Source organism: Nycticebus coucang, chromosome 14 (assembly GCF_027406575.1).
Source record: "Nycticebus coucang isolate mNycCou1 chromosome 14, mNycCou1.pri, whole genome shotgun sequence".
In the NCBI taxonomy this organism is placed as follows: Eukaryota; Metazoa; Chordata; class Mammalia; order Primates; family Lorisidae; genus Nycticebus; species Nycticebus coucang.
In genome coordinates this window covers 46,969,690-46,983,232 of record NC_069793.1, presented here as the reverse complement: position 1 = coordinate 46,983,232, position 13,543 = coordinate 46,969,690, and the positions used below count along the sequence as shown (strand labels likewise).

The following is a 13,543-nucleotide window of genomic DNA, read 5'->3' as shown; positions in this document are numbered from 1 at the left end:
AAGAAAAGCCAGGTCCTGGGTTGTGTGCCCTGTGAATGGGCACCACACCAGCACCATCCTGTCTAGCCTATGACCTCCCCCATTGATAGCTGAGTTAGGTTTGTTTGTTTGTTTGTTTTTCAGGATACAGCATGAGGCTAGTCACACTCATCCAAGGAGACGTCACCTGACTCTGAGTCTAGCCCTGTGAGAAAAGCTCTGAGTATAGAATATTGAAAGCGACGCAAACTCATCTTTTACTTCAGCTTCTTCCATGGCTCCCCCTGCCTCACATGACGCACAAAGTCCTTGTGTGTTGGCCTTGTTATCCTCTCCTCATCAAGTTATGTTCGAGTCTTGAGCATCACTGTCCTCTTCGCTTCTAGGTCTTTGTGCCTGGGACACTCTTCTCTTCAACGGGCTAACTCACGGTCACCCTTCAGAATTAGCAACAGGCTTCACCTCTGACAAGACTAAGACTAGGTTGGGTACAACTCTTAATGCTTAGGGGCCTCCAGAATACCCTTCTCCGTTCCTGTCACTCATGACACTGTTGCTGTCTGGCTTTGCTGTGGACTGTACGCAGCCTGTGGGCTGGGACTGCTATGTGCTCTCCCACTGCACCCTCATGCCCAGCACAGTGCCTGGTACAAAGAAGGTGCTCAGTAAAGATTTCTTAAAGAAGTGAATAAAGAAATAAAAGAATCAGGTGGCGCCTGTGGCTCAAAGGAGAAGGGCGCCGGCCTCATATGCCGGAGGTGGTGGGTTCAAGCCCAGCCCCGGCCAAAAACTGCAAAAAAAAAGAAAGAAAGAAAGAAAAGATTCATGGCCAGATAAGTAACACAAAAGAGCAAGAAGGATATTTGGAACTGACCATGTGGCTCTGACCACCTGCACAGCCACTGTTTATGGGCTTGGTCAGTCTCCCACAACATTGGGAAGGCCATGCCTGCCTCTTCTTCAATGTTCAGGCTTTCCGTAGAGCCTGGCACTGAGAGAAGGCTCTGGAATGAGTGCTGCACAAAGAATGAACTGGAAGCATACAGGTTGTTTGACCAGGAGGACCTAGGACCCCTTTGTCACCTCTGTAAAGCTTGTCCTCAGATACAGACGAGGCCCCCAGAGTTGTGCTGCTCTGTAAGGAAAGAAGGAGTGAGCTGACTTCTAAAGGGCATTTGCCTCCAGCTTCCTTCCACTTGTATTCTTTTCGCGGCAATCCTACCCTCTTGCAAGGTCAGCCCTGCATGGATCTCCCCAAGAACTCCTGCCCTCCCCACCCCCATGGGGGTCCTTCTCTGTCCTCTGCTATTTACTGACTGAGGAACTCTACTGAGTCATTTTACTTCCCTGAGCCTCAGTCTTCTCTGCTGGAAAATGGAACAACAGAACCAAACACTGCACCTTGTTGGTATGAGGGCGGAGTGAAGTCGGGCTTGCCAGGCAGCCAGCACACTGCTGGATGCGAGGTTTTGCACTCACTGCTGCACTGCTCTGTGTACATCAGCCCTGACTTCTCAGCAGAGCACAGACTCTTCGAGAACAGCAAGCACATCTTGTCCCTTGCCTCCTTCCTGGTGCTGAACACAAGGCGGGATGGGCTTACTCAGCACCCACTGAGCAACTTACATCTCTATTTTTCTTCAAGAGGGTTTTAACGCTGGGGACACTGTGCCTATTTCTATTCCAGCCCCTTGCGCTTCCCTGCACCAGCTCAGGGCTCCACAGACAGGAGGCCTTAGGGACACTCCTGGCGAGACCATCAGATAGCATGTCAGGGGTAATCTTGCCTGCCTGGCAGTCTGCTGCCCTGGTGAGCTGATGGCCAGACTAAGAGCCCAGCAGGCATCACCAGGATGGGCCCCATTGGAAAACGTGACTCTGTAACTCCTCTGTGGCGCCCAGACCCCATGACTGGCGCCAGGGGTGAGAACAAGAGATGCCCCATTACCTCATGCCTAATGACCTGTGTCTTGATCCCTGGCAACAGAACGCAGGAAGTCCAGGAGGAGGTAAATGAAAACGCACTCAAATCATATGCCTGCTGCCAGGAGGTGCCCGCTCCTGCCACCTCTCTCTCCTCCTCCCAGTGCTGACTAACACATCCTAGGAAGGGCAAACACCCTGGGCAAACAGCACTTGGCTTTCAGAGCTCTCCATGAGTCTGTTTCCCTTTCCATTTCCCCTCTTCTAGGGACCAGCCGCCTCTGTTTACCTGTCTAGTTGCAGGGACAGGTGAGGGGCCCCGGGCAGGCTCCTGGTTGGCTCTAAAGCCCCTAACTCTTTCCAGAGTCATCTCAGCTTTTGACAACATGTACCAAGATTCTCCTGGCCCCAGGTCCATCAAATGAGATAGTTTGTCTTCTGAGGCTCCATGGGACAAAGAGCTCGTTCTGGACACTTAGGCATCTTATGATGTTGTTTACATAAGGAAATGTATCCCGGGCTGCAGTTTCAAATGCTGGAAACGAGGCTACATCTCCTAGGAGCAGTCAGAGAAGCTGCCACCTGCCCCCAGGTACATGGCCTAAGGCCGCCCCCACTCTGCTGCCTGCTGGGCCAGGAATCTTGGGGACCCACTGTCCTTGCTGCTTCTTTTTCCTCTCTCCATCTCAGCAGCGGCAAACGTGCTCTGCTCACCCTGACATACCATTGCCGGGAAAGGAAGTCCCCTGGCCATTCAGAGACCCCCTTCCAGCTGTTCCCACTGCTGCAAACTGTGACTCTAGGGCTGTCCACAAGCGTGGGGCTACTGTTCACATAACTGGTCCCCAGGGGCAGGCAGGCAGAGCTGACAGAGAGAAGAAGGCTGAAGTGGGCCTGCGATAGGGACACTGGCTTTGGCGAGCTCCCAGATGTTCCTTCCCAATTCCCTGTCTACAGAGTCCTCAGCCTGCACGAGGGATGAGGATCAAGGAGAGAGATGGGGAACTCCAAGGGTCTTGGTGAGGAATCCAGTGAGCAATGGCTGTCTGACATGCTCACAGCTCCATACTAGAAAACCCGATCTTAGCAGGGCTTCCTGCATAAAGATACCATGGCTTGTGCCATGCAGAGTGGATGGCTTAGCTACCAGACTAGAGCAGGGACATGCTGAGGCATGAGGTACAGTGGTCTGGCTGGACATAGGGAGGCTGGCCACCTAGGGTGCTCAATTCCGGCCCTACCCTGTGAGAACCCTCATCCAGTAGGGTGTCCATCTGGCCCCGTCAGACCCTCTCCAGGCAGCATGAGTGCCAGAACACACAGATGACTCTCATTCTCCACAAGGCTGGCTCCACCATCCTAACTGGGAGATATTCCCAGCACACCCTTCATCATTGTCTCCCCCTTCCACCCCCACAAGTGTGTCTCTTCTGGGGACATCACAAGAACAAATTTTAACTGGGGGAGGTGGTCAGCAGCCTCCTCGAATGTCCTCCCCCATTTTCGACTCTTGTCAGAACCCATTCTAGGTTGTTTCTCTTCTAAGAGAAAATAATCTTACAATGGTGCCCTGGGTGTCCTAAGTCTTCTTCACCCTACGTAGCATAGGCCAGGAGTTAAGAGACTTTGGAGGATCTAGTCTTAACAGGGCTACTAATCTCAGGAGCAACCTCAGGAACACAGTCCTCTCTGGGCCTCAATTTCCCATCTGTAAAATGGTTCTCTCGGAAGGCATTTTTCATTTATTATCCTTGCCACATTCTGTGTAATTCCCACAGATCTGTCTTCTAATTCACATATTCTCTCGTTAGGTATGCTAATTCATATAACCTGTATATTGAAATGGTTTTGGTTTCTTTTTTGTTTTTTCTCTCTGCGGGCTTCTATTTGGCCCTACTTATCATGATGGCTCTTAAACTGGACAGGTCAGAGGCCTAGGGTAGAGTCTGCAAACTGCTAAATATCCACATCCCAGTCATGTACTTGGGAAGTATCCACCATGGGGTGGATCCCCGGATCCACAAGACCAACTGTGACATAATTTGGGCCAGGGCCCCACACGGATGACCTGACTGCCATAGCCCTTTCTCTGTCCAGGTAACTATTGTTCTCTGAATTAATTTCAATAACTAAAATGTTAACTTCTAAAAATTCTCTGGGATGCTTTCCCTTGATCCTTTCCTGCGTTGCCTTGTGGGTTTTCACCTTCTTCTAGCTCTTTAATTATTTAAAATACACTTATTTTATTATCTCTTTTAGATTATTCTATCATCTCTAGGTATTGAGAGACTAACTCTCATATATATATTTTTTGCATCTGCTGACTTTCATTCTGGTAGTTCATTTTCCTCCTGTGGATTTTTATTTCTTATTAGTTTATGGTTCAACAGGAGCATTTGCCATAGGAGTTCCATATTCTTTGTAAAGTGGTTTAAATATGTGCGTCTGCTGGGAACCCAGGAATTTTACCAGTTTGGGCCTTTTCTTCTCCTTTGGCATGGGGTTCCCAAACCACTTGCTTAGTATACATTGGTCCCTCCATCTTTGAGTACCTTAAGTTTGGGCTTCTGGTGTTTAAGGATAACTCACTGTTTTCTTTTGTGTGACCTCACGTGGGATGGAAGCTTCCTCATAGCTTCTCCAGGGCAGTGGCTATTGGGTCTGACTTATGAAAACTCCTCACACTTAGGAGAATGCGAAACTGATGTCATTTATATGCTTCCTGCTGCCTGTTAATGCCATAGCAGCTCCATGAGGAATAAGACCTCGTCTGTCTTTCTCACCACTGTATGCTGAGGGCCAGCACAGTGCCCAGCACATAGCACCCTCTCAGTACATGTTTGCTGGATAAACAAATGAGGAATTCCCAGGGCTCAGCTATCAGAGCCGGTCTGAGGCCTCCTGGGTTGGATAATCCCAAAGCCTCCCCGTGTCTGTCCCCCCGGTCCCTCTCCTTGCATGCAGGCAGCAGCTCCAGGACTAGCTGCTTGGGGTGGACTCACTGGAGATGGAGGTGTAGATGGCAAAGGCCCTGAGGCTGGTCATCTCCTTCCTGCGGGTCTCCTCCACCCGCGTGCGGAAGATGTTCTCCCAGGCGTACAGCTTGAGCAGCTTGATGCCCCGCAGCATCTCATTGGTCTGCTTCAGCCTCTCGTTGGAGTACTCCTGCAGGGGTCGCTGAGTCAGAGAGGAGCCTCCTCTGCCCACAGCAAGGCCCTCATCACCGCACCCAGCTGCATCCTCACAGGGAGGCTCCGCAGCCTTGCCATTCACTCCCCTTCCGAGACAAAGAAGCTGAGGCCTGCACAGGTCAGGTGCTCTACTCAAGGTCAGGGGCAGTGTGGTGAGAGGGAAGAGACCCACTGGTGTGAGGGGAGAGGGGAAGGTAGACACAGGGAAAAGTGAGAAAGGGAGCCGGGCACACCTCTGAACACTCACCAGCGTGCTCCTCTGGGCCTGGGAGAGCTTGGTGGCCACGAAGTACTGGACGGGAGCCAGTAGAATGATGACAGCTGCTCCAATTAAGGCACTGACTCCAAGGATGTAGTAGAGGAGAATCACACCTACGATGATCTGAGGAAGGGGTTGTGGGGGTAAGTTCCCTTTGACCTCGTAGCTGCCCGATCAGAGGTGTTGGCAAAATTCCTCCTTCCCCTAGAGTGGGACATGCCTTGGTGCATAGGTTGCTAAATCGTTTTAGGGAGAGGGTGCAGGGAAGGAATTGTGACAGAGCAGTTTCAGAAGGATGGGTTCCATGAAGGGTTCTCACACAGCAGGGAGTCTGGGGCTGGTAACTAATTGCATTCATCTGCAAGGCAGGCTGAAGCTTTAACTTTCTCCGAGTCTACCTTCCAGATAGAAGTCTCAGAGCTGAGACTATATGGTGAGTGTGACAGCATCTTTTGTTCTGTTTGCTGTCCATCTAGGGTGACATTCCACTCTCACTGGGAAAAAGCCCTGCACGAACAAAGGGCACAACTGCTGCGTCTATGCCAGACGAAACCAGCCCCGAAACCAACCCGGGGCTGCGGGCTTGCTTTGTATGCTGTGTTGCTGTGGCTTTCACGTTTTAATGAATCCAGCAGGTATTCCAGGAGAATTCTTTTTGTTTCCAGGTTTATGTAAATGACTATCTACTTCTGAATATTTATGAGAAGCATAAATTGCTCTTGCCAGTCCCCAAAGCATCACACTGACAGTTTCTCAGGTTGCCTTCAAAGGCAGCCCCTCTAAATACAGGGTAGATTCTCAACAGACATGCTGGCTTCCTTAGTTGAAAAAGAGGGAGAAAAAAGGCTGCCTGGCCTGGGCCTACAGTCTCTGAGCCCTACCCCAGACTGGCATTAAGCTCCCTGCACCACCTCAAGGACAGGAGTAGGTGGGAGGCTCCATAACTTCTGCTAATCACAGAAAGCCTCTGGAATTAGCAGGTATGTTAGAGGCTGGGCAGTGGTTCCTCCCCACCTGCCTCTCAGTATTTAATGGAGGGACACAGGAGCACTCTAGGAGATGCAGAGCCCTTCTACCCTGCCTGCCTGCTCCCACCACCCTCTGGACGGCTATCCTGGCAGTAACTGCACTGAAATGGAGGCAGTCAGCATTTTCTGCAGCCAGTTTGCATGGTGCCAGACACTAAGAGAGCACAGGATGCCGCAGCATCATTAACAGGGCACCTTGTGGGGGCAGCACCCGACTGGCAGTAGCTGGAGTTGGAGCTGGGGATGCAGCTGCTGATGTTCCCAGGCTCCCTATCATGCTCCCTTCCTTCCGCTCCCCAGACACCTTGGTCCATTCCACTCTTCTGCAGGGGTCTGACGGTCCTCATGGGGAAGAATACCAGAAATCAGGGATTCTGGGTATGCAAAACAAATGTGAGGAAGAAAGGGCCATTTTGTCTCCTACTCGCAGGTTAAGAAAGCAGTCTAGTGCAGATGGCAGAACACAGTCCCGCGAGTCTGTTGCCCTGAGTTTGACAGGAGCATCAGCAGTTAACTGTGCCATCTTGGGCAAGTTACTTAATCTCTCCGAGTCTCAGCTTCCTCATCTCTAAAATGGTCGTTATAATGCCCACTTTATAGGACTGTTGTGAAGACTAAATAAACCTCTATGAGAAGCACCTAGAATAGTGTCTGGCATATAGCTGGAGGTCAATGCCAGGTGGCTAAACCTCCTTAAAAATAAAAAGGCAGGGCATGGTGGCTCATGCCTCTAATCCTAGCATTCTGGGAGGCTGAGATGGGAGGATTGCTTGAGCTCAGGAGTTCGAGACCAGACTGAGCAAGAGTGATACCCTGTCTCTACTAAAAATAGAAAACTAGCCAGGTGTTGCGGCAGGTGCCTGCGTCCCAGCTACTGGGGAGGCTGAGGCAAGATGATCACTGGCACTTAAGACTTTGAGGTTGCTGTGAACTATGATACCAGGATACTCTACCAGGGGACAGAGTGAGATTCTATCTCAAAAACAAACAAACAAACAAACCAGCCTCAAGGGAACCCTGTCAGGGGGGAACTACAGAAAGGAGATATGTGGGTAAGGTGCTGCTACCAGTTTGCTATGTGGCTCAGGGTCAGGCCCCTGCCCTCTCTGGGCCTCTGATGCCCATGTGATTAGGAAACACAGAGGTGTCCACTGTGGCCAAATTCCTTAATGGGGTGCCCATGATAAACTTCATGGTGGGCCACAAAACCACTGAAATTATAGGCAAAATGTGTGAACAAATATTTGTTTTTTATAAGAAAGTTTCATTAGATTTTCAAAAGTATGTGTAGATTTATGGTCACCTAGGGCTGGGGGCAGGGACAAGGAGCGACTGCCAATGAGTATGGGCTTCTTTTCTAAATTTGTGATGATGGTTATACAACTCTATGAATACGCTAAAATCCACTGAACTGTATACTTTAAATGGGTGAATTATACATATGCTGTATATGTATGTGTGTGTGTGTATGCATTTGACCAAAAAAGATTATGAACCAGGGAGAACCCTCAGGGCTTAGACAGGAATGAGGCTCCTGTGCTAATTTTAATATTACAGAAATCCTCATGTGGCCTGTGGCCAACCAGGCTGCCCACAGAATCCTGACCACGTCAAGTTTCTTTGCCACAGGGCTGGGATTGCACCAGTTCCCAGTAGTTGAGCTCTTGAGCACTGGCCAAATCTATAAGTCACAAGGTATGGTTGTTTGTGAATTAAAAACAGAAAATCAACTGACACTTCATGATAAACAAGCACAGGAAAGTAATCAATAGAGATAAAGACTTCTCTCCTGAGTGCAAGTGCTGTGAAGGTGAAATTGCACAAGTGAGAGGGGCTGGGACAGGGCCAGGCACAGGGAAGGGGTTATGACTTTATTCTAGTTATATTATGAGCAATGGTGCATGAGCAACAAACACCATAAGTACCAGGAATAATAGCAATACAGCTGGTTTGGTAGACAAAATTATACACAATAGCTGATGCTGCATTAAGGTGACACAACAGAGTCTCATGAATTTTCAGCAGCTGTGTACATGTTAGCATCATCCCAGGCTGTCTCTCTCTGCTCTAAGCCCTTACAGGATAGGGGTTCTTACTTCATAGCCTGAATTTTTAATCAACGAGAACAGCACGGTCAGACATATTCATTTCTTACAGTTCTAAAAACACTTTTTAAAAATTAAAAAAATATTTTAGAAACACGGTCTCACTCTCTTGGTCAGGCTGGACTTGAACTCCCAAGCTCAACTGATTCTCCCATCTCGGCCTCCTAAGTAGCTGGAAGTATAGGGGTGTGCCGCTACACCCAGCTTAGAAAGGGTCTTAAGGAAAAAAGGCTGGCTGGTGACTTTATCAGATGAATGCTCCAGGCCTTTCTGCAGCTTTTGCAGTCATTAATCTGTCTTGGTGGCTGGGTGGGGAGCATCTCGGTGTGGGTAGGTGGTAATTGAGGGGTGGTATGTATGGCCGTGTCTGTAAAAAAGAACATCCGATTCCCTACATCCTCATCTTATCTAGCTGGCTCTCTGTATGGATCCCTCCTCTTATTTTCCTTTCATATCTTTTCATTCTAAGCAGACAAGGAGGACTGATTAAAATCACTTAGACTGCACGGTGCCTGTGGCTCAAAGAGGTAGGGCGCCGGCCCCATATGCCGGAGGTGGTGGGTTCAAACCCAGCCCTGGACAAAAACTGCAAAAAAAAAAAGTCACTTAGATTAAGGTTTCTGAAATCTGCAGCCCAAGGAGTAATGGATTCTGGATTGGAAGTCTCGCTCACACCAAATGACTACAAGTTAGAGGGATCTGATGCTCAAGTAAATGACCACTCTGCTGGGCCCTCCAGAGAGCAGGCATCATCCCCATTTCAAAGATAAAAAAACTGAGGCTCAGTTAAGTATTTTGCCTCAGCATAACTTTTACTGTATACCAATCAGTCTGTCTCACCCAGACCCGGATGCTTTCTGTTATATCACAAAGTCCCTCTGGAACCTGCAGGCCCTCTGGGAATGGGTCCAGGATTCTTGTTTCTTGGTTGAGCATCAGAGTGCTATGACTCATTCCCAGCACAGAACAAGCACCAGACTCCATGGTCTGGATGGGAGACGGAATAGACAAAGCCAGGGGTCAGGTAAACCATGCCAAGGATTCTCTTACTACTACTGGGGGGGAAATATGTTTTCTCCTGAGGAAGCCCAAAGATTATCTAGCTTTTAACAACGCCATGTCTTTTATTTCCATGCTTCTTGGAGAATTTAGAAATGCACAAAGAAAAAAAAAATCACTTCTAATCCCATCATGCCTCCTTCCAGTTCTTTTCTCTGAGTGAATCTCTGCAAATGTATACATATATTTATTTCCTGCAAATGTATACATATATTTATTTCAATTTAGTAGTAAACAGACAGCATATACTAATTTGTAACGTACTCTTTTTGCTTAAAAATACACCATGAACGCTTTTATCTAAGTTTTTTTTTTTTTTTTTGAAACAAGGTCTCATTCTGTTGCCCAGCTAGAGTGCAGTGGTATCATCATACCTCACTGTAACCTTGAATTCCTGGGCTCAGCAATCTTCCTGCTAAAGCCTCCTGAGTAGCTGGGACTACAGACAGGATCTTGCTATGCTGCTTAACTGGTCTTGAACTCCTGGACTCAAGAGATCCTCCTACCTTGGCCTCCCAGAGTGCTGAGATTCCTGGCGTGAGCCAGCATGCCCAGCCACAAATACCTTTCGATGTTAGTTAAGTATTTTGCCTCAGCATAACTTTAACACCTGCAAAAGTGTTCCATGTATGATTATTCTATAGTTTATAAAGTTGGCTTTATTTTTAGTCTTACTGATACTGCCTTCTCTGGTAATCAAGAGAGGTAAAAAGGCTTTTTGTAGAGTACAAGAGACCCAGGAGCTATCCCCCACGGAGATCCCAAGGGGAGTCTCCTTGGGGAGGTGGAAGGTACATAGAATGGAAGATGGTGAGCTCCTTCTTAGCCACTGCTAGTTTTGTGTCCTATTGCCATCACTCCCTGTCCCCCCACCTTCCCAGCACACATCTGGTACCTGTACTGGCATAGCCCAAAGGTTTGGGCACAAGAAGAAAAACCACATGAGTTGGTTGGTGTCGATGGCAACCAGGTTACAGATCTGCCCGGCAGTCATTTCCCCCATGGACAGGTTGGAGGTGGACAGGTGCATAATTTTGTTGTAAATCTTGGTCTAGAAATAAGAAGCAGAGTATTTCACATTTGTCATCATCATCATCATCCTAATTACCACCCCAGATGCTACATGTCTGTTGTGTGCCAGGGGCTTCTCAGACGTCTCCTGTGGAGCCTGGAGCAGCTCTGTAAGGGGGAGTTGTTCACTGTCCCAATTTTACAGATGAGGCCACGAAGGCTCAGAGCGGTAAAGGGCTTTGTTATAAATCCAAGTAGTCAGGAAGGCAGCATTCAAATGAGGAATCCATGCCAGCACAGCAAGCTACTTCCCCAGCAAGAAGGCTTCTCCCTTGGGGACAAGACTTAATTAGTTCTTAAATCTTAAAAGCAGATCTTCATGTCCAGCCAGTTGTATTCTAGATTTACCAGAGGCCAGTGGAGAGCACATTTCAGAACCATAAAAATGATGAAGTAGGGGCAGCTGTCTGTTTTAAAGTGGCTATCTCTAATCTGGGGAGGGTGAAGGTTAGGTACATCCTCCTGTCATAATTGAGCTTTGAAACAAAACAAGAGTTCAGCCTCAGAAGGTCTGAAGTGCTATACAATCTCAAGTGTCAGTCAGCCTCAGTACCACCTGGGGAGAGCAGCCACCCGAGGACCTTCCCAGGGCAGACAGGGAGCAGCCATGGCAATGACTGCCTCTGAGCTATAAATCTAAATGCTTCATGTGCAGAGAGATCATGCCTTCCAGAAAGATTTTAATTTTCAGGCCATGCACACTTGAACTAGGAAAAATGCATTTCTGTCTTAAATGTTCTAAGGATGCCTGCTCTTGCGTGAAATTCTATTGTGCATTTTGATGTAAGGTAGATGCCCAGCCCTTAATTCTTCTTTTGTGTAAACCCAGGCTTTTTTGTAGATCAGGGTTTCTTAAAGCATGAAAGCTATTCTATGTTTTTCCGTGAGTCCACATGCCATGATTTAAAAAAATGGCAAGGATATGTTTGGACAAATCTGTGCATCTTCTAGGTTATGTGAAATCAAGCTTCAAAAGATAATCACCTAGTTTCAGTGAAGTAAAGACACAGAGCAATCTACAGATAACACATTATTAAGTAAAGATCAGTATATATGGAAGTGGGCAGCTGACTAATAGCTAGTATGTCATTTTAAAAATTACATGTATAACTAAGGAATTTTGCTTAATAACTTTTCATGCAAAAAGTGTGTTTATTTTGGGCGGCACCTGTGGCTCAAAGGAGTAGGGTGCCGGCCCCATATGCCAGAGGTGGGGGGTTCACACCCAGCCCTGGCCAAAAAACAAACAAACAAACAAAAAAAGTGTGGTTATTCTCAAAGTAACAAGGAAACTGACTCTCATCTACAAGGGTAAATTTCTGTAAATAATTTTCTAGAAATCTCTGAAAGAAAAATAACTTTATTTTTCTTTTGTTTCTAAAATTAATGCTAGAATTTCCTATTTGTGGTATAGTGATCAATTTCTCATTAATGCACAAAAGTAAAACAGTTTGATAAAAATGGTTACATGCTAACACATTAAAAAAATTTTTTTTGGCCCTTTTAGTGTAATTGGAAACTACAGGGCTGGTATGTGATTTATGACAGACCCATAGTAAGTAGATCTAATTACAAAACTGTCTAACCATAAAATTGAGCACAGGCTGGGATTTGGGGAGCGGTTTACTAAATGGAGCAACAATTTGGTTCCTCTGTAGTCCCATCTTAGAAAGTCTTAGAAAGGCTCCATGAGTCTTAGAAAGTCTTGGGTTTTTCTGGTCTCCTTCCACCATTGTCCCATGATGACATCCCTGAGGAAGTTCTTTGTTTTCCCAGTGAAAAACCACTGGGGACAGGCAGTTTTGTCACATACAGCTGCACAGGTTGTGCACTGCAAAACTTCAGGGAACACCATTCACATGGACTACCCAGAGACAGCCAGAGTTTGGACCCTGATGCTCCCCCCAGCTTGAGCCATACCCTTCTCCTCTTAGTCCTTTTTCTGTAAAGTCTCTGACCCTGGTTCCCACATGACCAGCCAATGTCCATGATTCAAAGGAACAGTTTTGAAGACTGAGGTAGTTTTGGGATTTCCCACAACTCTGTGAAAAGTCACTGTGTATGGCAGATCTGCTAGCTAGTCCCCAATGTCTATTCTTCCCTTTGTGTGGGGAATTTCTGCCATTGGAGTACATGGCTCCAATGAGAATGGCCACACTCTTTGGCCTCTCTAGGTAGGGCCATCTGGCTGATTTCTCACGAATAGGATGGGAGAGGGTATGTGCAACGTCTGCATTATGATTTTAGAACAAAGCAGCATTCTTTTCTCTTGTCCTTTCTTCCTTCTTGCTGACTTAAATGTAGCCATGATAGTGACAGTTTCAATAGCCATGAGACCAAGGCTAGAGAGACAAAGGCATATAAAAAGGCTGGGAGAGCAACATTATAGATGAAGCCAGGTCTCAAATGCTTGTGTAACTTCTGTGTCAGCCCTGACTCCATGTGACAAAAAAACTTCTTTTTTTTGGAGTTTTTGGCCGGGGCTAGGGTTTGAACCCACCACCTCCGGTATATGGGGCCGGCCCCCTACTCCTTTGAGACACAGGCACTGCCCCAACAAAAAAACTTCTATTTAAACTACCTGCATGCAGGGTCTCTCTATTCCAATAGCTGAACCAAGATTCTAATGAAAACTCTGGGACTTGGACAATTCTCATCACCACCTTCTTCAAAGGGGTCCTGAATATGCCCTAACTTTGCTCATCCTTCTAACAAACTCCAAGAAAGAAGCCACAAAAAGCAGGACCAAGAACCTAGATCCAAGTGACCTATCAGACCAAGTAAGTCTCTCTCATCAGTAAACAAGATTTAAGAGCTCAGATTGATCTTAGAGGCTATCTAGACCTGGTACGTCAAACACATTCCTATTTTTGCATCCAGAGAAGACTTTCTGACAGCAGAACTCTGGAATGGTATCTAGAAAAGGGT

The 13,543-nt window shown here is 47.3% G+C and overlaps 1 protein-coding gene across 12 annotated transcripts in view; it reads right to left on the bottom strand.

Annotated features, from left to right (window-relative positions):
* The window catches only part of ABCC8 (ATP binding cassette subfamily C member 8), a 72,587-nt gene that overhangs the window by 38,903 nt on the left and 20,141 nt on the right, over nucleotides 1-13,543 (bottom strand). For all 12 annotated transcript variants that reach the window (XM_053560738.1, XM_053560739.1, XM_053560736.1 and 9 more), the window contains exons 8-10: nucleotides 10,440-10,595; nucleotides 5,341-5,475; nucleotides 4,905-5,067 (exon numbers count right to left, since the gene is read on the bottom strand). In XM_053560738.1, coding sequence (XP_053416713.1) covers nucleotides 4,905-5,067; nucleotides 5,341-5,475; nucleotides 10,440-10,595 — 454 coding nt within the window. The remainder of the gene's footprint in view (nucleotides 1-4,904; nucleotides 5,068-5,340; nucleotides 5,476-10,439; nucleotides 10,596-13,543) is intronic.